This window comes from Anolis sagrei, chromosome 1, assembly GCF_037176765.1.
Source record: "Anolis sagrei isolate rAnoSag1 chromosome 1, rAnoSag1.mat, whole genome shotgun sequence".
Lineage (NCBI taxonomy): Eukaryota > Metazoa > Chordata > Lepidosauria > Squamata > Dactyloidae > Anolis > Anolis sagrei.
The window spans coordinates 278,685,477-278,712,142 of record NC_090021.1 but is presented as its reverse complement, the minus strand read 5'-3'; the positions used below and the strand labels follow the sequence as shown (position 1 = coordinate 278,712,142).

Genomic DNA, 26,666 nt, shown 5'->3' with positions numbered 1-26,666 from the left:
CACAGACCACGTGCAGTCTCATGCTCTATTTATGACAACCAGAAGCCTGAGCATCCCATTGAGATTTGGAAAAACCATGGTTTTGCCTAAAAATGCTCCCCATATTTCCTTGGTGCAAATTCAGAAAGGTATTCTCAAATGGGCACCTATTATAGACATAAAAGGATATTCATATATATACACATAGCTCACTTCAGACAACATTTTTAGATTTCATGTTTAAAATTTAAGGAGCTACTGATTGCTCTTGTACTCATCCTAATACAAAAATCTGTTTAAAATGTTAACAGAAACTCAATTCACAGTCACCATTGGACGGACACATGCATTTACACATATATCAAAATATAGCTAGAAGTCCCTTTTCTGAGCGGGAAAAAGATTCACGCCATCCTTTACTTCAAAACCAGTCACCATCTATGTAAATATGATTTATTTGATGACACTATAGTTGCAACGAGGAATAGGATTTCAACCTTCATATGTGCAAACTTTTAGGAGCCTCTCTCTTTTCTTGAACAAGAAATCTTTACTGCTAAAAGTCTAGATCGTGCGCCCATGAATCACCAGAATTTAGCTGAGTAAAAGGCATCACTCATCTCCCTTGTTAGGCACCACATGGGGCCAGTTTTACCATTAGGCGGAGAGAACAGCAATTTCTAGATAAGGTAAAAGGGTAGCAAATTGTACTATTTAGATGGTTATCATTGTATTTTTACAGTCAGAGAATGGGCGTTTCTGGGATTTGACTGCCTTGTCTGCCCTTGGGTAGGATGCTATTTGCTGTTCCATGTCATTCAGTTAAATGTCTTGGTCCAACCTCAGCATCACATGTTTTAAAAGGCAACCTAGCCTAGCTTTCTTCTCATAGTTAATGATCGGTTCTATTTATAGCTTGGGGATCAACCACCCACAGAAGAACATTTTAAAATCCTGGCTTTTGCCCAGGGCAAGTTTTCATTCTTGGAGGGCCCATATGTAAAGATGAAAAGGGCTGGAATTGATTACAGTCTCAACAAAAAGCTATTCCTTCAAGTCTCTTATTTTATTGATGCTACATTTATGAAGGGAAAATGATGAAGCACTGATGGATGGCACATCTGTTCCCCAGGCTTTTGTCAAAGGAAAAGACTGCCATGTTCCTTCATGCTAAAGCACACTTCTGCAACTTGGCACTACTCAGAAGTTGTGGATTGCAATCCCCATCTTCCCTCAACAAGCTCCTCAGCCATCATAAGCTGAGCATTTGAACATTTTGGACAAGAGCACCTAATCATTTTCATGTCAGTGAGGTGATGAACCCACTTTGAACCTTTAAATGAGGTGTATTTTGAGCATAGTGTTCAACACCATGGAGAGCACCTGTAATGTTCATATTGAAGCCCAGGATGGATTTGCCTCCTCACTTACTTGGAATTCACCTGTTACCATTGTTTGGGGAATGCAAACAAGACCATAGCTCACCTAAATGCAATGAGAAATGTAAGGTACCATGTTTATGGGACGGGGGGGGGGGGGATAAAGAGATACAGAATGGGTGACCCCTGGAATACTGTGCACTGCAATTGAAGGGAGATGTTGACAAGCTGGAATGTGTCCAAAGGAGGGCAGCTAAAATGATCAAGGGTCTGAAGAACAAGGCCTATGAGGGGCAGATTCAAGAGTTGGGCATGTTTAATCTGAAGAAGGGAAGGCTGAGAGGAGACATGATGGCCATGTATAAATATGTGTGGAGAAGTCATAGGTAGGAGGGAGCAAGCTTGTTTTCTGCTGCCCTGGAGACTAGGATGCAGAACAATGGCTCCAAACTATAGGAAAGGAGATTCCACCTGAACATTGAGAAGAACTTTCTGACTATGAGAGCTGTTCAGCAGTGGAACTCTCTGCCCTGGAGTGTGGTGGAGACCCCTTCTTTGGAAGCTTTTAAACAGGGGCTCCAAAGAAGCCTCTGTTTAAAAACCCCCAAAGAAGGGGCTTCCACCACACTCTGGGGGTGTTGGGGGTTCTTTGAATGCAATTTTCCTGCTTCTTGGCAGTGGGTTAGACTGGATGGCCCATGAGGTCTCTTTCAACTCTATGATTCTATGACACCAGGCTTGCCAGTTGTATGTATATGTGAAAGGGATCTAGGAATTTTAGTAGACCACAAGCTAAAAATGAGTCAATGGTGTGATGCAACAACTAAAAAATCCAATGAGTCCCAGACTGTAGCAATAGGATTGTAGTGTCTAGATCAGGGGTTTTAATAGTAGTACTCTATTCTGCTTTGGTCAAGCCTCACCTGGACACCTCAGCCCAGGAAAAATATTGACAAGGTCTAGGATATGTTCAAAAAGGTGTGACCAAAATGATCAAAGATTTGGTAGCTCAGTCCTGTAAGGAGTGGCTTAGGGAAATGGGTATATTTAGCCCAGAGAAGATTAAGAGTGGATGTGATAGCCATGTTTAAATATTTGAAAGGATGTCATATTGGGGAGGGAGGGAGCTTGTTTTCTGCTTTTCCAGAGACCAGGACATGGAACAATGGATTCAAATTGAAAAGGACTGTCTGATAGAGCTGTTTGAGAGAGGAATAGGCTGCCTCAGAATGTGGGGGACTCTCCTTCTCTGGAGGTTTTAATCGGAGGCTGGATGGCCATCTAGAATCATAGAACTATTGAGTTGGAAGAGACCTCATGGGCCATTCAGTCTAACCCCCTGCCAAGAAGCAGTAAAATCACATTCAGAGCACCTCTGACAGATGGCCATCCAACCTCTGTTTAAAAGCCTCCAAAGAAGGAGCTTCCACCAATCAAAGAAGAGCTTTGATTGTGTGTTCCTGCATAGCAGGGGATAGGACTAGATGGCTGTTCTGGCCTCTTCCTGCTCTAGGATTCTATTATTCTGTTTGTATTCTTGTATTTGGGCTCCTTCCTGATTAGGGACTGGCTCCTCCACTCCCATACATTTGTTTGCCTTTTGGATATTTTCCCCTGGATTTACTAGAAGGGACAGTGTCACCATTCAGTACATCTTATCATTAGCTCTCTACATCAGCTTTGCTTGCTAGAGTGACAACATGTAACCACAAAGCACTTCAGTGCTGCAAGCAAACAGCCAGACCCTCCAGCTAAACTATAATGAGTGCCTTAAAGGAATACTCGAGCACCTCTCCTCTCCTCAAAGGCCATCCAATCCTTTCCCTGGTATGCCTGCACATATATAGAAAACCATAATTATCTTGGCATATCTCTTTTCTGAGCTGACTTATGCACCATACCTGTGGCCATTCCATGAAACAAGGCATTCTGGCTGTCACTTTTTTGTATCTGAAACTCTGCAGCAAGTACTTGGTTAGGCAGTTGTTGTTGCTTTTGCGTTGTTGCTGCTGCCTTTTAGACATATTTTCAAGCTCAAATTGTTATTACTGTGAATTGTTTATTTTTGCCTTCAGGGCTAAAATCAGGGCTGAAAAAGAGTCTGATCAATCCAGTTAATTAATTAATTGATTTGTTAATGGATGGCTTTAGCAACAGCAACAGCACAATGCTGTATCAGAACTGATGGAAAGCTCTAGCTATTCTCTGAAAATGCAGAGCTTGGAAGAGATATTCCCAAAGGTCTGGCTGGAGCATCCTGGGAGTTTTCGTGCCAAAAAGTAACTACCCCTGTTTTTGAGGAAATACCTCCCCCCCCCAAAAAAAAATCCCCTTAAAAAAGGAAATGTTTTGTTGCAGTATCTCCTGATCCTCCATTTCCAATGTTATGTTTGTTCTCAGAGGCTCGGGAGGTTATATGTGCATTGCAAGCACTTGTCCATATCAGTCTTTCCAAACAAGATATCTGAGGTCCAGCTGAGGAGGAACACTCCCTGTTAAGAGGATCACAGCTCTAGCAGTAGGATGCCATAGACTTGGCAATGCCATTCGGATCAATCGGAGGCAACAGTGCTGAGCGATCAACACCGCTTACTGTTATCACAGCTAGAGAAGGCTTTCTTCTTGTTTAAAAGGCACTTTATTTTCCAGAATTCAAGTCTGCCACCTAGTGACGATTGATCCCTAAAGCCCAGGAAAGGTTTTCTTTTCTTACCCAGACAAGCACAAGATGGAACCAGGTTCCTATAGAAACAAGAATCTTTAGATTTCTCCTGGTATATCTTTGAGGGTGGGGGAGATCAAAAAGGCTAGCAACATTCACAGGAGTTTTCATTTTTGAAAACAGAGGCCTGTAAGCAAGGAGGAGGCTTTCAAGCCATTGAGAGAGAAGTCATATGAGGTGTACTCCTCTCAGTGAAAACTGTTCCAGCACTTTTCTTAAGCCCATTTCCCAATGAAATGAGCTTTCATGTCAATATTCTTGACCACGTTAGTGATTTGGAAAGTTTAGCAGTTATACATTGGCACACAAGTTTCTTTGATACTTGTATAATCATAAGGTTGGAAGGGACCTCATGGGCCATTGAGTCCAACCTCCTGCTTAGGGCAGGGCTTTAGCTCCTCAGCAAGTATCTGTCCAGCCTCTTCTTGAAGAAGCTGAGAGAAAGATTGGTTGCACTGCTGAACTGCTATTACTACCTAAACACTCCTTCTGATGTTCAATCAAAATCCACCTTCCTGTAACTTAAATCTTTTAGAACCTGGTATTCAGGTGCTTGAAGGATAGAAAAGGTTGCAGTAGCAGAGATGGAGGATTTGAAGGCTGGTAAAGGTGTGCGCTGGTGAAATGTCTGCTATGGATGGTGGGATGATTAAAGCAGTTGCTTCCTTCCTGCACTCAGGGAAACTTGGTGCCACCACTGAGAAAGTCCAGTGTCGTGTTTTCACCAAACCCGACTTTCCATGGTGGCAGAACTATGCTAAAAATCCTCAAATTCCTTCAAAGTCAAAACTAAAACACAGAATATATTCTCCTGTCCATAGCTACTACCACCCCATCTCACTTAGTTGAATATAATTCCTCCTGAATGAAGGATAGGCAGGTCTTGGGAGGAGGCCCTTGAGAATTGGGTGCAGTATGAAAGGTGACTCTGGGATATAATGCAGTGCTACTCAAAGCAGTGGTCCATAGACTAATATTGCTCCACAGAGGCTGTTGGCTGCTAGTCCTCGGTGAGTTTCTATGAAACAGAGAAACAGTTGCAACCAGAAGGTATAAATACAGTATTAGTCCCTCACACAATCTCCCAATCCTGACAGCAAATAGTTTGGAAAGCACTGATGTAAAAAATAAAACAGGAGATGATTGACAGGAGAAGTCTGCTCCAAATAATACACCACATTTGTGTATCTTTTAGGCCTGGGTAACAACGCAAAAATTTGTTTCTAAAATCGATTTGTAATTGGGGTTTTTTTTTGTTTCGATATTTAAAATAATTACAAAATTTTCCAAAAAAAAAGTTCGGTATTTACGAAATTTCATAAATATTTACAAAACATTTTGTAAAGATGGCGCCCTTTTTTTTTCAATATTTTTTAAATATTTTTTAAATTTAATTATTAATTTAGTAGAATAGGGAGGAGAAATTAAAATTATTATTAAGGAGGGAAGGCAGGCACTCACTCTGGTGGGCCCTCTCGCTCGCCGCTCGCTCGCCCCTCTCGCTCGCCGCTCGCTCGCCCCTCTCCCTTCCAAGGAAAAGTAAAAGCTCGCCCTCTCAGCAAGCATCGGCAGGCGGCCATCTTACGTATTTCCGAAATGGACGGAAATACAAATTTTTTTGGCGCCTGCCGTTTCGATATTTAAAAACACTTCCAGGTTAAAAAAAAAGTTTTGTAATCGTTTCGTAATTCAAAAATTAACGAATTTTTTAACGAATTACGAATTAACGAAACAAATTGCCCAGCCCTAGTATCTTTATAAATCTAAGTTTGCCACTAGAAACTAAGTAACATGACCAATTTTCAGTATGAAATACATGAGTGGGTACTCTTTCTGCCTCCTGCCATCATGGTCACAGTGAACTGGTTGTCTGAACTGCTGATTGTGAGTATGAGCAACACATTTATATAGTGCCACAACTCCTCTAAATATGAGTTGAACAGTGGCATGAAAATTGCAGTTTGGAGTTGCAATGAATTATTCAAACAAGCCCATTCTCCAAAAGCATTGTGCACTCTAAGTAGGGGATAATAGCCAGTTATCTGTAGTCAGAGCAGTTATATGACTTACATCAGTGAAAACAGAATTTGTTTGCTATAAATTGTGGGTAATCCTTAGGAAAACTATAATTCAATTGAATGTGGTTGCTCATTTTGGAACCTGATCTGGAAAATTGGGGAGCTATTTCAAAATCCATGATGATGATGATGCAAACAACAGTTTATTTTATAATCCCCTTTCTGCCAAAGGGCAGAATATCAAACACATACAAGCAAAGATAATAAAACATAATACCAGTACTATAAATATACACAAAATCCCCGACATCTCACCAGTTATTATTCAACTCTGCAACCTCTGGCAACTCTTCAGTTTTATCCAGTGAATTAGGGAGGAAGATCTTCAGCCACTTTTGAAAATGGGAGAGATCTTCCTCCAGCTGGAGTTCCCAAGGAAGACCATTCCAAAGATGTGGACTGAGGTCTTGAAAGGCTCATAGCCTTGACAGAAGTGTGTGTGTTGCTGGAACAGACAATAAACCTTTCCCTGTGGACCTTAAGTTCTGAGATGATGCATATCATGGTTTTTATTAATCCATATACAGATTATGTTTAGAGAAACAAAAATGGGCCTGGGCCCTTGGTATCCATTGGACTTTGGATTCAGGACCCACTGTGGGTGCCTAAATCCATGGATGCTCAAGTCCCATGACATACAATTGCATAGTAAAATGGCATTCCTTCTATAAAATGACAAAATCAGAGTTTGATTTTGGGATGTTTTAAAAGTATTTTCAATTCATGGATGGTTGACTCAATTGATACAGTAACCGAGGATACAGACTGTACTCATATAATGGCTGCTTTATTTCTCCTATTTCAAACTCTTCTGTGCTCTACTTCCCTATTCTTAATCCCTAGTAGTAATATTTATCTGTTTGTATGCAATGGCTGGCAAGTTCTTATGCAGTTACGCCATTGTAAATTGATTTGCAATCATGCAAAGTTGAATTAAGCTGTTGTTCAGTGTTCTGTTCTGAAGAGGTGAGTAGATGTAGCACCTTCTCTGTGCAAATGGATCCATTTTATCTCCATTATTGTGCAATGAGTACCATGACACAAATGGCATCAATCATGTTATGGTCCTATTGCATAATGGGGGCTTGGTTGCCTATCAAGTTGATTCACATGTTGCCCCATTGAACAATGGAGCCTCCTGCTGTGCAACAGGATACTGAGTGGAATGCTCTGATATGCATCAGGGAAATCTAGAAGGTTTGCGAATCATGTCTAAGATACAGCTATATCATTGTATAACCACACTGGTAGAAGCCATTTCTATATTTACAGTATGTCTATACCGCTTTTCTCACACCGGGGACATTGCCATTGGTGGTATCCTCAGTGTAGCTTAGAAGTGTATAAAGAGAAACAACTCCCCCAAAAAACAATAACATTCAATTTTCCTCTAAATCCAATTTAAACAGCCTAAATAGAATACTTAACTCAAGGTGGTGGCACATTACATTCTTCATGTGAAGAAAGGTTTTTTTTCCTTGCTCTAAATTTAGTGGCAGCAGATTTCACTGATCTAGTGTCTGGTGTGATGGGAGGAAGGGAAAAAATCATGAAAGGTGTAGGGTATTTTCTATTCCCATGAGAAGGGACAGGTGAGTCAGAATTAGGGTTTCATGTAAAGGTTTTGTATTTTCTTATCCTAGGGCACTTCCAGACAGGGCTTAAACCCATGATGGAGCAGGCTTAGGAAACCCGCTCCATCACAGGTTTAAGTCCCCAAGCCCTTCCCCAAAACTCAGGCTTTCCCAGGGAATGTCCCCATGTCAGCATGGTAAGTCTCACCCTGGCATGCCCCCCTCCCCCAAAATCCCTTAAAATTACGAAACATACTGGGCCGCCATACCGCTCCTCTGATAGGTCTCCTGGCATGTAGAAATGATACACCAGGTGGCGGGAGGGGGAAACGATTTTCCTCCCCCCCTGCCTCCTAGCACATCATTTCTATGTGCTGGAAGACCTGTCAGAGGAGTGCCATGGTGGCCTGGTATGTTTTTATTTTAAGGACTTTTTGGGGGGGGGGTGCCCTCCTTAGTTCTCTGGGCTGATGGAGCCCAAGAACCGAGATGGTTTGTGGGGACTGATTCTTGGCCCCACACCCTGTTAGACCTGGGCCTTTCAGGAAGACCTAGGTCCAACGGAAAATCAAATTAATTCAGGAAAAAGCAAGATATACCTGCTTTGTCCTGAATCAATCCTCATCTACCAAAGGCATCATTTGGACATCTCCAGTAAAGACCCAAAATGGCCCGCATTTTGTGCCCCCAGTTAGAATTGCTACTGAATGGGTTAAGCAAACTACTGAAAGCAAGAGCCTTTCACTTGTGTGTTGCTGTGTTATGGTTACCAGGGAAATGATTTGGAGATTTTTTTAAAAATGGTCCCAGTATATTAACACTGGTTTTGAGAAAAAGAACCTTAACAGTGAAATGCAATAGTTTCATTGGAACATGATTTGTCCCAGCTGTTTTTTGTTTGTAAAACAAACAAGCAATATATGGCATTGGGCTAAATATTTTATGGAATTGTTTGCCAATGTTACAGAATGACTATATTCTCAATTTCTGTGTTAAACGTTTCCAAAGCGGCATTTCAAATGTGGAGCGTGGTTCCATTCAATTCTCCTTGGAGCATTACATTTCAGTGCCCACTGCACGAGTCACAAACTCATGCTTTAAAATCTTGATTATGGCTCTTGCTGTGCCTTCTGTCAGGATTATTGACAGCAAAAATGAGTGTCCTTAGAACCCACATTTTTCATAAGAGCTCTGCCTTGTTTTTCCTGGAAAAGCGGGGAGTGGTATACATGAGATCTGGGTTGGGACAAGGGATAAGAACAGAATATGCAATTTCAAATGCTGACTTTCGTGTGATGCCTTGAATCTGTACCAGGACATCTGGGCTTTTTTCTGCATCAAAAAGGAAATAAATGATCACGTCAACCCTTTTTTTCCCATCTAGAAGGAGACAGCTCCCATCCTAGCCTCCTTCTTACCAAGCTCTGTTTCTCCAAAGGTCCTGATTTAATAAGCACAGATCAGAAGCTGATCTCCTCTGGGAGGAGATTATATTCATATGGCTTAGAGAAATTAATTGGTTTATCTAATTCATGCCATTCCCATATCTTCATGTTCCTCCTACAGACTTATTAGTGTTTGTCCTTTTTTCTCCCCCGGTGATTATTCTTGTTGGGCAGATGCTTCCACTTAGCCTGTTTTTAGTTGCTGCCCTTGCCTTTCCCATTCAGAGCAAGCCTATTTTAGTAAGCCTGCAATTGACGCTTGTATACACGCATATTATACCAGCTGTGGGCAAAGTGCAACTTTTTTAGCTGCTTTCAATCTGCAACTCCCATCAGCCCTAGACAGCATAGCCAATAGTGACGGAGTTCGGAGCTGCAGTCCAGCTATAGTTTGCCCATCCCTGGCGCATATTTTGAGCACAAACATACATCCTTTACAGAAACAATCAGCCAGTTCTGCATTGCTGTTTCCCTTTCAACCACACTCCAAAAATCCCCCATTCTGATGAATTCAACCAAGATACACCAAATCATCCCAGGCCCTGGAGCTACTAAGCAATAGGAAAAATGATAGACAGCCATCACCTCAGCATTAATGCACAGACTAATTGGGATAGTCAAGTGTTTTTGGAATGAATTCCTCAGGTCACATGAGAGCATACAATTAACAGAGGGCATCAGGCAAGGGAACATCTACTTTCTATTATCAGAAAGGGATCAAATGTATTTATTTATTTATTTATTTATTTATTTACTGTATTTGTATACCTCCTTTCTCAGCCCATAGGCAACTCAAGGTGGCTAACGGGGCAAAATCCAATGCTTACGATGTCATAAATACAATTAAAAACATAACATATAATAAAATTAAACAAATCAATAAAATATAAATTCATAGTGTTTCCTTGTTAAAAATGTTGTGTGGCCTCATTGTCTAGTCCTTTCATTTTCCTATGTCAGTTACTCTGCATTTGCAAATGCTTGTTCAAAAAGCCACTTCTTGACTTTTTTCCAGAATGTTAAAAGGGAGGTGGCCAATCTAATATCTATAGGGAGGGCGTTCCACAGCCGAGGGGCCACTACCGAGAAGGCCCTGTCTCTCTTTTCCACCAAACCTACTTGTGACAAAGGCGGCAACAAGAGCAGGGCCTCCCAGACAATCTTAAGATCCTAGATGGTTCATAAGGGGAGATGCCTTCGGACATGTAAGTTGGCCCAGAACCATTTAGGGCTTTACAGGCTAAAACCAGCACTTTGAATTGTGCCCAGTAGCAAACTGGCAGCCAGTGGATCTGGCACAACAGAGGAGTGTACTTGTTGTTTTAAATAAGCCGAACTTCTTAGGAATTATCATCTGAGCTATGGTTCAGTTTCAAGTTCAGGCATCCTTTCCCTGGAGAATTTTGTCTTGAGGTTGATGGTAGTTTAGGCCCCCGGGCAGTGATGATGTTTTGATGTGTTTGAGCTTCGCTCAAACATAATGTGAGGAGAGTTCTGGAAGAAGAAGACAGATACACAGATGGATCTTATCTTGCAGGCAAGCCACAGTCCGTATCCTGATGGCTAGGCTTAGAGAAAAACAACCTGCAAATCAAAAAGGGAGAGGGAAGAGGGACAAGGAGAGAAATTGAGTTTGCCCTTGCTTGCTAGTCAACAAGTGTCTGTAAGAGCATCTGTTGAGATCGACAGAAGAAAAGGAAGGGGCAAATCCAATTGGCATCTGTGTTTATTATTGTTCCCACTGGTTGTCATGCCATAAACCTTTTCAAAACACCATTGTGCAATTTCTCTTGGGCTGCTGTTCTAAGGCCGATGGGCAAAATGACAAGAGAACCAGACAGAAGTAAACAGGGAAAGGAGACAGAAGAAAAGAGCTGGGTGACATGACAGGTGAAAGAAAATGGGCTTTGTCCAGAAAATGTCAGCAAAAGAAGTAGAAGTCAAGTCTGGAGGGACAGACAAAAGCAGGGCTGATTTGTCTTCAGTCTGATTCTATTCACTCACATTAATATTTTATACTAGGAGTTTTTATTCATAAGCAAGTCTCATTGTGTTAAATTGGACTTATATAATTCTAAGTGTGTTTAGAATGCCTTAGTGCCTTTGCTTGTAATTTCATTCCCTCTCTTTAGGTGCCCAGCCAGGATAATGTTTGCAGTCATCCAGGTCATTCTTGTGGCTCCCACTACTCTCCATTTGTCTCTGTTAAGACATGTCACCATGGAGTGGGAGGTCATATTCTTTATTTTCCTTCTGGAAGGGGAGGAAACAATCTGCCCAATACATGGTGAGCTCTGTAGTGCAGAAGGGCATTCCTCCACTCTATTGCATCATCGGAAAATGCTGTATTTTTTCTTGAAGTGCTGTTGGGCCATGGTTGATGCTTAGTGACAGCAGTGTGGCCAGCAAAATGGAGAAACCTCCCAAATTTCCCAGTTTCAGAAAATTGGACAAAATCCTTACTTAAATCGCTCTTAGTACTGGACTTAGGGAGCCCCCAGTGGTTCAGCAGATTAAACCCTTGAGCTGCTGAACTTGCTGACCGAAAGGTCAGTGGTTTGAATCTGGGGAGCCAGGTGAGCTTCCACTGTTAGCCCCAGCTTCTGCCAACCTAGCAGTTCGAAAACATGCAAATGTGAGGTCAATAGGTACCGCTCTGGTGGGAAGGTAATGGTGCTCCATGCAGTCATGCTGGCCACATGACCTAGGAGATGTCTACGGACAATGCCGGCTCTTCGGCTTAGCAACGGAGATGAGCACCACCTCCCATGGTCGGACACGACTAGACTTAATGTTAAGGAGAAACCTTTACCTTTACTGGAATTAGATAAGACAGTTTCTCTCTTATGACATTGTGTAGCCCAAACACACACACAGAAATAAACACTTTCACACAGAGATACAGAAAATTAGGAAATCAAAAGAAAAGGAGTGGAAAGAAGAATGCCAGAAAAACTGTAACATACAAATCTCAAAACAAACAAACCTACAGGAAGAATTACTACTTTCAAAATCAGGAATGCCATTCTGCAATACTGTTTCTAAGGGAATTAATGGTGAATTTTTAATTGATTGGGGAGGAATTATGTGGCTTTGACAGAGAGGTTGAAAGAGTGCCTGGTGCTCAGTTCTGGAGATCTTGTGATTCAAGGGGGATCTCTTCAAAGAATGCTCTCCTTGGCTGACACTCCACAGTCCCTCTGTGTGTGTTGTGTTTCTTCATTTTGCTTACCAGAAAAAGCAATAGAAGTTACTACACAGGCTATGGAAGCAGAGAAAACCTCAGAGTGGGTGTAGCACCTTCTCATTTTCCTCTTGACCTGATCCTACTGAGTATGTCATGATTCTGCTCTTTCTCTTCTTTGCCAGAGCTCCCTCTTCTCTTCTTTGCTAGAGCTCCCTCCTGCTGAGCAAATTGACTGCAAAGTGCTTGAAGCTGCTGCATCTGCAGCAGACTACAATTGTAGTTAGTAGCAACAGATCCATGTGACTGACAAGTAGGAGGAGGAGAAAACTGGGACTTTTCCAGACCAGCTGAGAATCTGGGAATGCAGAAGACTTGCTATGTCCAATCCCCTGGCTATTGGAGGAGATGTTTGAAGGTTATTTACCTAGACCTCAACTCAAACGCCCCAAGGATCTGTCCACACATACATTTATGACATATTGTTTATATTGAGAACCTGTAGGACTGAATGAACTATTGGAGATTCTTCATCACAAAGAGAAGTTTCAGACTTCTCACTTATCCATTCAACTATAGGAGACATTGATAACAAAGACAGATGTCCACATGCATGCATCCGTGGTATGCTAAGCCAGTACTACCATTAGGTATACCTGGCTAGCTGCCTCAGCTAGCAGATATTAAAGGACAGGGACTAGTAGGCAGTTGCTAGGAGAAAAGACTACTTGCTAGTTATACTGGCTCCCTGTCCTCAACTATGATGGCAAATGCTGTCCCATCACAAGTTTTGGAATATAGTTTAGACATGGAGTGGGAAGAGGTATTATCTTGTTCTTCATCTGAGGGAACAAAATATCTTAGGCCAGCCTTTGTCTGTAAAACATGTTGGTAGAACAAGAATTCATGCAAAATTTATCCACAGCTTAATGTGAAAGGAGTGTATGGCAAGAGAGACATTTCCAAGTCTAGTGGGGTGGAATTGTGGAGCTCTATGTTAGATATATGGGTTGGATATTCTAGGTTGGATATATGGGAGGGTGAGGGAATTTCTGGTCTCTGGCTGAGCACATCTAACATTGCATGATGATTTTAGATTATGCTTCACAAAGTATATTTTTATTTATTGTACTGGTTACGGTTTAGATTTTAATTGCCATTGATTATGGGTGCCTCTATTTATATTGTGTATATATGCCACAAATTGCTTCAAGATGGCTTTTTGTAGTGGGAAGTAACAAATACATATTTCATAACACTTATATTTAACATATAAAAATATGGAAAGTAATAAATCAAACGATATATACGGTAAACATTGTCATTAGGTATGTGCATTTGGAGTAAACCAAGACCTGTTTCATGTCCTGGCTTTTGGTGGGAGCCCCAATCAATTTTTTGGGAGTCTCCCAAAATTGGGAAGGTAGATATCTGTTTTTACTCTGGGGTGCCAAAAGATTTGTTTTCTATCAGCCCATGATGGGGAAGGGGCTTCCCAGGCTACCCTTCCTGTCATTTTAGGTGTTTAAGCTGATTCTACTCTAGAGGAGAGTCACTAAGCTGCAGGCAGGCTTTAAGGAGGCTTCTTACTTGCTTTACTCTAGAGGAAAGGAATTTGACTTCAGGCAGGAGCACACCCTTTCTCTCCTGGGCCTGCACCCACATGCACACTTTCCAAGACAAGGAGGCAAGATCTGTTTTTTACTCTAAAGGAGAGGCGCTCAGCTGTAGGCAGGTGCCCGCTTCAAGGAGGCTTCTTACCTGTTCTACTCTAGAGGAGAAGCACTTGGCTGCAGGCAGGTGTTTTACTTTCTCTCCGGGGCTTGCACACCATGCACACTCTTTCCAAGGTAAGGAGGAAAGTTCTCTGTTTCTTACTCTAGAGGAGAGGCACTCAGTTCCAGGCAGACACACATGCTTTCTCTTCTGGCTGCACCACTCCAGCATCCACACACTTTTTCCAAGGCATTTTAAGGAGTGGTGTGGTAAGGAAGAGTGATGACCTCCTGAAAGAGGAGCGTAGTTTTCAGGAAATTCGAGTTTCTTTTTGTTTGCTGGGGGATTAATAAGAAAGATTAAACTGTGATGCCTAAAAGCAGAGGAGGAGCCAAGATCGGCTCCCTCTTGCTTTTGGGTGGATTTTCATACTAAGGAGGCCTTTACTATTACGAGCTGTCGAAGTACCGAAAGTACCAAAAGAAATGGAGGAAACGGAAAAAACAAATTCAGCGCAGATGTCTAATTCTCATAGATCACCAGTGCATATATGTGTTCTATTTATTTCAAAGAGATTACAGTTGAATCATCACTGTGTACTAGATCACACCTTATAAGATACAATCAGATCCCATCTTAAAAGGAAAAAGGTATGTTCTGTTTTAATCTGGTCAACAGAAACCAGTATATTATCTATCAATGTGGTGATGAATCCACCCCAGGTTTCAGTCTAAAAATTAAAGGAGCTATCTAAGAAGTTGACCTCTTTCTGCCCAATATGTTCAGTATTTTGGGTAGCTCATTTTAAATTAAGAATAAAGCTTGGAAGTGATTCACCACTGCATTGACATTGGCCCCACCACCCTCCACTGAACCATGTGAAGGAGGATTTTTTCTAAGAAATTGATCTTTTCCTGACAGATTTCTCTGATTCACTCATTAATTCCACTGTTCCTTTAAACATTCTACTGGCCTTTGGAAGATGAAAAACCCTTTGTCCCCATACTGAAGAAATGAAATTTGGCAACTAGAAATCACAGCTTGAAAAAAATAATTTTGGGAGATAAAACTTTCATAATCCTCTCTCCAACATGGATACTTCTGGGAATTGTACATTTCCAAAACCATGTTAGCATTTTAACAACCTTATGAGGTTGTTGTGGCCAAGAGAAAGTCAACAACTGAGTCATATGTGCTTTCAAACAAGCTTTTGAGAATGTTTAGTCCTCAGTTGTTCTGCACAGTAGTCGCACAACCTTGCACTTTACTCCTCTCTCATTTGTTGCAGCTTGCACTTATTCCATTCCTATTGTTTACAGCTTGGCCATGTTTACAGCAGTTTACCATCATTTGATTGGTGTCCTCAGTTATACTGAGTCTGAGTTGATATTTTTATATGCATATTTGTTTTATTTTATTGTATTTTATATTGTGATTCATTTTTATGGTTGTTTTTAGGCATTTTATGCCATCTGTAAGCTGCCCTGAGTTCCTTCGGGGAGATGGTAATGGGATATAAGAATAAAGTTGCTGTTATTGTTGTTGTTACTATTATTATTATTATTATTATTATTATTATTAGGCTGAACAAGGATGCAAATTCAGATCTTCCCTGTGCAAATGTGACAGTCTGTCATTGGACTAAACGTGTCTTTCCACCAAATAGGGAATTTGTCCTTGGAAGCATTTGACTATTTTCCCTAAACCAGAATAGGATAACACATGTCTCTCCAGAGATTTTTGAACTATGGTTCCTATCAGTATGGCCAATAGCGAGGGCTTATGAGGATTGTAATAAAACTGGGGTGAGCAATTGTTGGAGACTAAAGGGTTGCATTTCTGTGCAGGTTATAGATTTTTTTATTCCCTTACCTATTGGTTTGCTTGATCATTGTTGATTCTGGTGTGTTACCACCACAGGAAATACCAAAGGATTTGTTCAGGATGGCTTTTTTTTCTAACCATGAGTGACAGCTGTTGTTTATAAAACTGCATACTATTTCAAATGTTCTTTGGTGCCATTAAAAAGACAGTTACACCAGGACTGGGGTAATGTGGAAATGCACTTGTTTCATTGACTAATTGATCTCCACATTTGTGGAAGGACAGATAATTAAGTGACTAAAAGAACTAATTAAGCGACTTTCATCACTTGACAAGCCTACCTAGAACAATATGAAGATGCACTTGTGCACTAATATACAAAGGTAGCTCAGTTCTGGCAGAGAGAGACAGAAAGAGAGGGTGAGGAGACAGAATGACCTTTGGTCAACCTTCATTTCATTGGTGTCCTCATTTTAGTTTGTGTCATTGGGTGGATCCCCATATGACTCACCATACCAGATGTCACATCTGCTGTAACAGGTTGACCTCGCAGTAGAAGATGAAAATCAGAGTAAGGTCACTTCTGCTGATACTGGGTGAGTCTTTATGGAAATGGTTCTGGTAACAAGGTGGTTGTTTCAATGAGACATTGATGCAGAGAGCATATTTACCCAGTTGGTTGGTTCAATTTATATCTGACCTTTCCTCCAAGCTCAAGGTGCTTTTTGCATACATGACTCACCATTTCCCCTTCTATACTATTCCTCCCCCTTATTCTCTCTTTTGATTCTGGGGTAGATCAGGTCAAGAACTTGTGACTGACTCAAGGTTAACCAGGGAACTTCACAACTCAGCAGAAACCTGAATTTGGATCTTCTACTTACTTATTGTTTTTATTACTTTTTCCATTCATTTGAACACAAATCAAAATAAGATAAAGAAATTACTCAGCGTTGCGGAAAGGACCTCAAAATACTGTAAGATAGCATTTTAAATAACATGAAAACAGAACATGTAAACCTACCTTGAGCCACTATAGTATAATAATGTGATGATATTATTGTGGCCTCTTCACCCATGGGTGAAAGCAGTTCTTTCTGCATGACATTGCCTCCTTTCGTAGAAGATCCGTAAGCAAAGCATACGTGAGCAGTAGATTTTGGAGAACTCCTGTTTTTATCCTCCTCCTCCTCATGCTCTACAGTGTATTTTTCCTGTGTGATGGGCAGACCCCTTGCAGCCCAGGTCCTCTGATACAGGACACTACTGCGAGAGGGGAAATGGAGGAAATGTGAAGCCCATTGTGAGCCAAACTTCTGGGCAGAAAAACAGCAATTAGCCCTTTCCTTCCTGGTTGTAAATACAAAACTAGACCCCATTTCTCCCTTGAGAGCACTTTGACTGCCATGGCTCAATGCTATGTTGTCATTTCACAAGGTCTTAGCCTTCTCTGCCTTTGAAGAGGCATAATAATAATAATAATAATAATAATAATTATTATTATTATTATTATTATTATTATTATTATTTTGCTCTTTCTCCCCGGAGGGACTCAGGGGAGATTCCAAACATAAAAGGCAAACATTCAATGCCTGAATACAACAACAATACATCTGTACTAACAAAATTTAAACAACCCGACATATAAACACAAAATTATTACTTTACAACTAAAATTATATTAAAAAAAACACAGCCTGTTACAACAGACGTAAGACAAAACATCAGACGTTGAACAGAAACAACAATTTCCCAGTTCCTTGGGGCAAATTGATTGATCATTGCTCAAGATATCTATTGATCTGGTATTGTGAGCAGGGCATGGATACAGATGGTAACTATTAATCAGAGGTATAATGGTAGTATTATTAACTACTATTACTCCTCCTGGTACGCCAGTGAGCAGAGGTAAGTCTTCAGCTGTTTCTTGAAAGCAGGGAGGGAGGGAGCCATCTTTAACTCCTTTAGGAAGGGGTTAGTAATGAGTGTTGGAAATGTGGCGCACAACTTGGAACGTACTATCATGTTTGGTGGCAATGTAAAGTAGTTAAGAGCTTCTGGAGGGAAGTACATCAACAGGTGCAGGGAATACTGCAAGTCAAATTTGAACTTAAGGCAGAATATTATCTACTGCATTTAATTGATTTTGAGTTGGATCGAAATAAGGAAATGCTGTTATATCATCTATCAGCCGCAGCAAGAACAGTGTTTGCAAGTAAGTGGAAATTAAAGGAACTGCCGACAATGGAGGCCTGGTGGCTGAAAAGTAGGGACTATATGGAAATGGACACTCTGGCAAGCATTGTTTATGAAACAAGCAAGAAAAGGAAAATAGACTGGCAACCGGTAAGGGAATATTTAAAAAACCAAGAAGAATATTCTGCTGTGAGATGAGGGAAGGTGATTATTGAAAACCAAATAGAGTAACATAGAGTTACATTTACAAAGATTTAGGACCCCGTGGAATGCTGGGAAGTTCATTAGATGTCTGTCAATGTCTTTTTTGTTGTCTACCCAAATCCCCCCCCCTCACCCAACTCTTTACCCACCTCTCTTCCACCTCCCCATCCCCTTCCTTCCCACCTAGCAACATTTTTCCCATCCCCCCCCCATTCCTCGGAGTCATAGTGTATCCACATGTTTATACGTGACATTGTTGTGTAAATATGGCAACGTATATTTGTCCGATATGTTTGATGTGTAAGTTGCGTTTGTATGGAATAACTGTAAAACCTGTAATAAAGACTATTTTAAAAAAAAAAGGAAGGGAGTTACAGAGGTGAGAGGCAGCCATGGAGAAGGCTCTTTCTCTCATTCCCACCAGCCGTGCGTGGGATGGGGGTGGGACTGAGAGGAGGGCCTCCTCTGATGACCGCAGTCTCCAAGTTGGTCTATAATGGGAGATATGGTTTGTCAAATACCACTCTTTGGAAGAGAAGGCTAATCTTGTGAAACAGTACCTCCCAGGATTCCATAGGGACGGGGTTGTCAAATTTCAAATCCCAGTGAAATCTGAATGAGATTTTGATTCCAGTTTTGTTTTTGCAATTGAGAAGAGGTGAAAGGGTTGGTTTTTGCTTAATGGTTGGAAGGAACATTACAACTCCCCCATCCCTGTCACCTCCACAGTGGCTTTTTCACATTGTACAGCACAGCTGAAAGCACCTTCAGAAAGCTTAAAAAAGGTTCCTTCCAACTCTACCTAATATGGGTTTTCCATGAGAGAACCCATTTTAGGAGAAGCATGTGATAATTCCCAAAGCATCAGGCTAAGATTCTGGGAGGCCAGGGTTCTAATCCCTGTTCAGCTAAGGAAACCCACTGAATGAATTTGGAGAGGTCACACTCTCTCATCTTCAGAGGAAGGCAAAGACAAAACCCCTCTGACTGAATCTTGTCAAGGAAACCTTCGAGAAAGGTGGCCATAAGTTGGAGCCAATTTATCAATTTCAGCTCATTCCAACAGGCAGGCGGCAGGGAACATACAATTCTTGTGTGAGGCAGAGTTGCACCTGGGACTAATTTTACACTTCAGACTTTCATACAAGATCTCAGCCAATCTATATAAATACAAATGTAATGTTTGTTTGTGGGATTAACATAACTCAAAAACCACTGGATGAATTGACACCAAATTTGGACACAATACACCTATCAGGCCAACAAGTGACCATCACTTATAAAAACACTGAAAAACATAGCAGAAGAGACTTAAAAAGCCACCCCCCCAAAAAAAATTACATTACAACACATGCACAAAACCACACACACACATTTATACACACATGTAAACACACATATATACACATACATACACAAAACACATATACACAGACAAGGCCACAGCAACGTGTGGCAAGGGATGGCTAGTGTTTTATATAATCCCTTACCTCCAAGTGTGTGTAGGAGAGAGAGAAAATGTTTCATTTGTGAGTGGGTTATTACTTTATTTCTCCAATGGGAAAAAAGGGGGGAATGTATAGGACAGCGTGTCCCTCTTAAAACGTGTGTCTTTAGCCCTGGGACCTACCACTGAATGAAATCTGTGTCGATGGCATTACAAGCACATGCAGCCATGTCAAAGATGCCAAGACAATCCCAGCGATTCTGAGACTCAATGACTTGACCAATTTGCTATGTTCCTCTTGTTGTTATTTGTTATCAAGTTGACTATTACTATGAATGAGGGACTTCCAAGATCTCGTGTCATTGATTGCTTTGCCCTGTCTTTCAAATTCAGAGCTGGCGCTTTCATGACTGAATGGTTCTGTTACCTGGGCAAAATTTGGGGTCCAATGGTCCAACTGTAATTGGTTAAAATGAACCACAGACGTATTTTAAATGCAACAATTCCCCAACCAGCAAACATTTCTCCTGCTCATACCAAATGTCCTTTGTGGCTTCCTTTCCCCAGATCCAGGTCTGTGGCAGAACCTAAGGGACTGGTTCTAATGGTTCAATACTGGAAAGATCCAGCAGAGGGCAGGCTCCTCTAAGCAAACCCCTGGAGCATGAGCCAGCCAGAAGACGATTAACTAGACTTCTCCCTGACCCAATCTCACTTCATTATTCTGCAGCTCTGAGCATCTGCATCGACTCATGAAATAAATTTAAAAACCAAGTTCTAAGTGACTTCTGGGGCTTGTTCCACTCCACTAAGGTATAAATGGCTTTCATAAATAGCTCTGGTAGAGAAGGCTGAAGGGATTTGAGGACAGATGGGAAAAGCACAGAAAGACTGTTTTGTGAAACTTTAGTTAAAGATAACATTGGCCTGGAAAAATGTGGGGTCTTAAAGTGATAGGACTGTTTTGTCCAAGCTGACAATCCCAGGAGGGATGACAAGGGACAAAAAGAATTATTATTATTTATTATTATTTCGAACACTTGTACCCCGACTCGGGGGGGGGGGGGTCGACGCAGGGCAGCTTCCAATCGGCAGTGATTCGATGCCACAATAAATACATAATAAAATACATAATAAAACAAGCAATCAATTATAAATAGTTAAAAACATTAAACAATACAATTTAAAAACGACTACAAATTACCATTTTAATGGCCATTATTAGCCAAAAACTAGTTGAATGCTTCATCAAACTTATCCATAATCCATTTCCAAGCTATTGTCAATATTATTATTGTCATTGTCTGCTTAATTATCCGAAGGCCTTGTCCCACATCCAGGTTTTTAACTTTTTCCTAAAGGTGAGGAGGGATGTAGATGACCTAATTTCCACAGGGAGTGAGTTCCACAGGCGGGGGGCCACCACTGAGAAGGCCCTGTCTCTCGTCCCCACCAAGCATGCTTGAGACAGAGGTGGGGCTGAGAGCAGGGCCTCCCCAGAAAATCTTAATCTCCAAGGTGGGACATAGAAGGAGTTTGGAGAGGTACGCTGGACCACAGCCATATAGGGTTTTATAGGTCAAGACCAGCACTTTGAATTGTGCTCGGAATTGGATCGGCAGCCAGTGGAGTTGACATAGCAGGAGCTGACATTGCTGCAATTTGTCAAGCAGCAGTTGCAAACAGTCTCCTCAAGGGTCAGATAACCTAAGTTAAAACTGCTTTCCAAAGTCTCTTTTGTACCACAGAATTATAACACTCTGGTAATACTTTGCCATGGCTTCATCCCACAAAGCTCTGGGATTTGTAGTTTGGCAGAGAATTTTAAATACCTCACAAAACTATAACTATAGGGTAAAGGATATGGACCCAGGTAAGGAAAGCTTACCATGATGATGAGGGACAACAGTTAGGAAGGAAGCTTGGAACAGCCAGAAAAAAACTGACTTTGCTCAGATATTAGGCCTGGTGCCATCTAGTGATTAAAAGTTACAATGCCAAACTATAATCGGCCCTTTGTATCCATGGATTCTGTGTCCACATATTCAGTCATCCAAGGCTTGGAAATATGTTTTGTTTTAAATCCAAAAAATCAAATTTACAATTTTATGTAAGGGGTACTATTTTACTATGCTAGTGTATATAATGAGACCTGATCCACCCTTGGTATCTAGGGACGTCCTGGGACCAAACCGTAGCAGATATCAACAGCTTGCTGTAATGTAAACATGCTGTTAGCTGATCTTTATATAATCTTGATATGATACTAAATTGATCATATCCTGCTATCCTGCCTTGTTCTTCACAACAGCACGAGAAAGAAGATGGGCAGAGTGATCCTAATACCAGGCTGGGTGCCTGACACACTAGAGTCCATCACTGAGAAGTGAAGTTGAACCAAACTGTCTAGTTCTCCCATTTGCCAGTCCTTTTTAACTAATACACTGCACCCATATTAAAGACATTAAAAGCACCCTGAACCCCCTGAAAAAAAGGGTGGAACACAAATATTGTGATCTTGATACTTCAGCTAAATAATATAAGCAGGGAAAGCCTTTGTCAAATCAGAGATGACCTACAAAGAGAAATAAGACATTCAAACTTGTTTAAGAATTCATATGCATAAAAATGTTCAGGGATGGTGAAAAACATTCTTGAACATTAACATTTGAGACTAGGAATTACAGACAGAAATTCTGCTTTCTCTGTAAGCGGCTCTATTTTATCTTCCAAACAACCTTGGTGGGCCAGTTAGGCACACAAGCATGCAGCAAGCTCATCCACTCAGCTTCATAATTGAGTGGACATTTGAACCCTGGTCATCTTAATCCTAGTCTGACATGCTAACTGTTATCCATAGTGGCTCTCTGAATTGAGTCCTGCATATGTGTAATGCCTCCTTCTCCTCTTCTCTCCATTTCTACAGAGTCTGCATACAACTTCTCTTCTCAGCCTGGCCTGATGAAGATGGCCAACTTCACCAATGACAACATCACTGAAGAGGGCACTGCCAAATATAAGACTGTGGAGATGGTCTTTATAGCTACAGTCACTGGCTCGCTGAGCCTTGTCACTGTGGTGGGAAATATCTTAGTCATGCTATCCATCAAAGTCAACCGTCAGCTCCAGACTGTCAATAACTACTTCCTTTTTAGTTTGGCCTGTGCTGACCTGATAATTGGAGTTTTCTCCATGAATCTCTACACAGTCTATATTATCAAGGGCTATTGGCCACTTGGGGCTGTGGTATGTGATCTCTGGCTGGCCCTGGACTATGTGGTGAGCAATGCCTCTGTCATGAACTTACTCATAATCAGTTTTGACCGCTACTTTTGTGTCACCAAGCCACTGACCTACCCAGCTAGACGGACAACTAAAATGGCAGGGTTGATGATCGCAGTTGCTTGGATATTATCCTTCATCCTCTGGGCACCTGCCATATTGTTTTGGCAGTTCATTGTTGGGAAGAGGACAGTTCCAGAAGGGCAGTGTTACATTCAGTTCCTCTCCAACCCGGCGGTAACCTTTGGTACCGCCATTGCGGCTTTCTACCTCCCAGTGGTCATCATGACTGTGCTGTACATCCACATCTCGCTGGCTAGCCGGAGCCGTGTGAGGAGGCACAGGCCCGAGAGCAAGAAGGAGAAGAAGACTAAGCCACTAAGTTTTTTGAAGAGCCCACTAGTTAAGCAGAATAACAACAATTCTCCAAAAAAAGCAGTCGAAGTGAAGGAGGTGAAAAATGGGAAAGTAGAAGAGCAGCCCTTGCAACCCTCAGAGACTACTGGACATCAAGAGGAGAAAGAGACTTCCAATGAATCCAGCACAGTAAGCATCACCCAGACCAATAAAGAGAAGCAGGCACTGGAAATTGTGCCAGCTGAACAAGGACAAAGCCCAGCCCCTCCAAGGATAAACCCTGCCTCTAAGTGGTCAAAAATAAAGATCGTCACTAAGCAAACTGGTTCAGAGTGTGTCACGGCCATTGAGATTGTGGGAGAAAAAGAAGCCAGTTCCAATGCAATTACCTTGGCAAACAGCCGTCCGGCTAACGTAGCCAGGAAATTTGCGAGCATCGCAAGGAGTCAGGTCCGGAAGAAGCGTCAAATGGCAGCTCGGGAGAAGAAGGTCACCAGAACCATCTTTGCCATCTTGCTTGCCTTCATCCTGACATGGACGCCTTACAATGTGATGGTCCTCATTAATACCTTCTGTGATTATTGCATCCCTGATACAGTCTGGTCCATTGGGTATTGGTTGTGCTATGTCAACAGCACCATTAATCCTGCTTGCTATGCCCTTTGCAATGCCACATTCAAGAAAACCTTTAAGCACCTTCTCATGTGTCAGTACAGGAACATCGGCACAGCGAGATAATCTGGAATGTAGACAGACATCGTTTGGCAGAGCTGTTGCAGAGACTTGTTCTCCTGTTCTCCAGACAGACAACTGTGCAGTTCTTACTATTCAATTCCAGATGAAGCCCTTCTTTTAAAAAAATCAAACAGCAAAGTCAGATAAAGAGATAAAACACCCACACCTTTCCTCTTTTTTATTTGCTAACCATGAAGCAGCCATTCCAGTCTATATGGCCCCTGATCTGGTCTCCAGAAAAGAAAAAGAGTAGGAATTGGATGCTGTGATACAGTTTAATGGGAGAGGCATGCTGGATCCCTTTCCCTAACTCACTACTCTTGAAATCTTGGTGAGATTTGAAATCCCCTTCCATTCTCTGGAAATAGCCAGATATAAGGATATAACCAGCTGGAGGTTATGCCAGTGTGCCAAATGGGACAAAAGGATGGTATGTAAGAGAACTTACCCCTTTTTCCTGGAGGCTTTGCACTTGTGTGTGAATGAGAAGAGGCTGTGAAAGTGAATTGGAAGTTGCCAGTAGTGCTAATTAATTCACACCCAAAAATGAATGTGAAGACAAAAAGGGATTGTCTCGGCACCACTTCTCAAGATTCTCCTTGGAACAAGTAATGGGACATGCCCAGGAAAGGTGACCGGCCAAAGTATACTTTAATAATGTTTTAGCACTTTGTCCCAGTTGAGTTCTCAATATGGCAAGTTCAAAGGACTTGTTCCCCTCAGGGAGTATTCCTGCAACTGGACCTACCTGCCTGCTAAGAGACTTCCTGAGAAACTTAGCCTGTCTTCATTCCCGTTCATGGAAGGTGGGTGGCTAAACAGACAGCTGAATGGGAGAGATTACTTTCTGCATCGAAATAATCACAACAGCAGTCGTTTTGGAAAAAATACAAAGACACACACATACATTGTTTGACCCATGCCAAATGAATACTTATGTCAAGACATTTGTGTGTATGGTTGAGACACTTGATGTGTGACTCTAAAAAATTCGACCCAAAAGGTCTGTCAGAGTGGAAGATTCCAGCATTGGGGAGTTTTGCAAAGGGCATGTAATCTTTGTAATGTACCCAGGACTCCCTTTTGTTTTTTTGTTGCTCTTTTTTTGGTAGGTGTCCCCTGCGCAATGTTTCCTCCCAGTTCCAAGATTATTTAAAGGAAATGTCCTTTACTGACTAGATATTTTGATTCTGACAGCTGGTTCCTATATGTAGGGGGTGGGAGAAGCACAATAGAGGCCTCCCCACTTCGCTGCTGCTCCAAGTGTCTGAGGGCATACCAAGAGAAGATAGCCCCTGAGCTTTGTAAATGGATGTTGACATCCCTTCTAGCCAGTGTTGTCATGGGAGCCCTCAGCATGTGGGCTCCAGTGTAAGTGTATGGCCTAAACCCCAGAATATTAATGTTCAGCTTTCAATTCAGTCCAACTATTGCTCCGTTTCTCTAGATTTCGGATAGCACCAGTACCCTCAGCGTGCTATCAACGTGAGATGGAAACCAATGGCCTAAAGTTGACTGGGGTGGGGCAGGGTGAGCACTAAAGTGTGGACGAAATCTCCATCTTATGGTGAAGGCCTCTCAGCTTGGGAGATGCCATTGTATTTGGTTGCTGCTTCATTCCATTCGGGAAGAGGCAGACATAATGCCATTGCCTTTGGAATAATTTGCATAATGTTTCCCAAAAATGCCTTGCAGGTTTTTTAATTGTTATACCTACAGTGGAGCCCACTTAAATAAACAAAGTAATTGAACTATGCGGAATAAATCAATTTTTTTCAGTCAGTCATTTTAGTACCAGTTGCAGACTTCCTTATCTTAAGGCAATTGTCATTTTAGTTATATAACCCTACACACACACACACACACACACACACACACACACACACACACATACTTTCTCTATCTTTAAGTTCCTTGTCATAGTCTGCCACTGTGATTACCTACTACATTTTGAATGACAGCTGACATCATAGGATAATTTCACTGTGGATAGACTATAAATCAGAAAAGCGGAACTTTGAGCCCTCCGGATGTTTCTGAACTATAGCTCCCCGCCAGGGCCGTAGCCAGAAATAATTTTCGGGAGGGGTTGAAATTTTCGGGGGGGGTGTGTGAAAATTTCGCGGGGGGGGGGGGGGTTGAAACCTGCCTCCTAGCTCACGCTGAAGCGAAGATTACAGCAGGGGGCAGACCAGCCTTCAATAGCCTGCAGTTCCGCCCCTGTCAACCACTTCCACCAAGTCTGGCCTCCTTAATGAAAGCATTCGGCACCCCTCCCTACTTGGTTGCTTCACTACATCGGCTATTTCTGCAAGTAATGACAGTGTGAATAAATTCAAAGTGCTGGTTCTAGCCTATAAAGCCCTAAACGGTTCTGGCCCAACTTACCTGTCCGAGCGTATCTTCCCTTATGAACCATCTAGGACCTTGAGATGGTCTGGAGATGCTCTGCTCTCGGCCCCGCCTTCGTCACAGGTACGTTTGGCGGGGACGAGAGACAGGGCCTTTTCAGCGGTGGCTCCCCGGCTATGGAACGCCCTCCCC

The 26,666-nt window shown here is 41.9% G+C and overlaps 1 protein-coding gene across 1 annotated transcript in view; it reads left to right on the top strand.

Moving 5' to 3' along the window:
- Window positions 1-25,873, top strand: part of CHRM4 (cholinergic receptor muscarinic 4) — a 71,626-nt gene extending 45,753 nt beyond the window's left edge. Inside the window, exon 2 of the mRNA XM_060763833.2 lies at window positions 22,675-25,873. Coding sequence (XP_060619816.2) covers window positions 22,675-24,125 — 1,451 coding nt within the window. The 3' untranslated portion in view covers window positions 24,126-25,873. The remainder of the gene's footprint in view (window positions 1-22,674) is intronic.
- The last annotated feature ends 793 nt before the right edge of the window (window positions 25,874-26,666 follow it).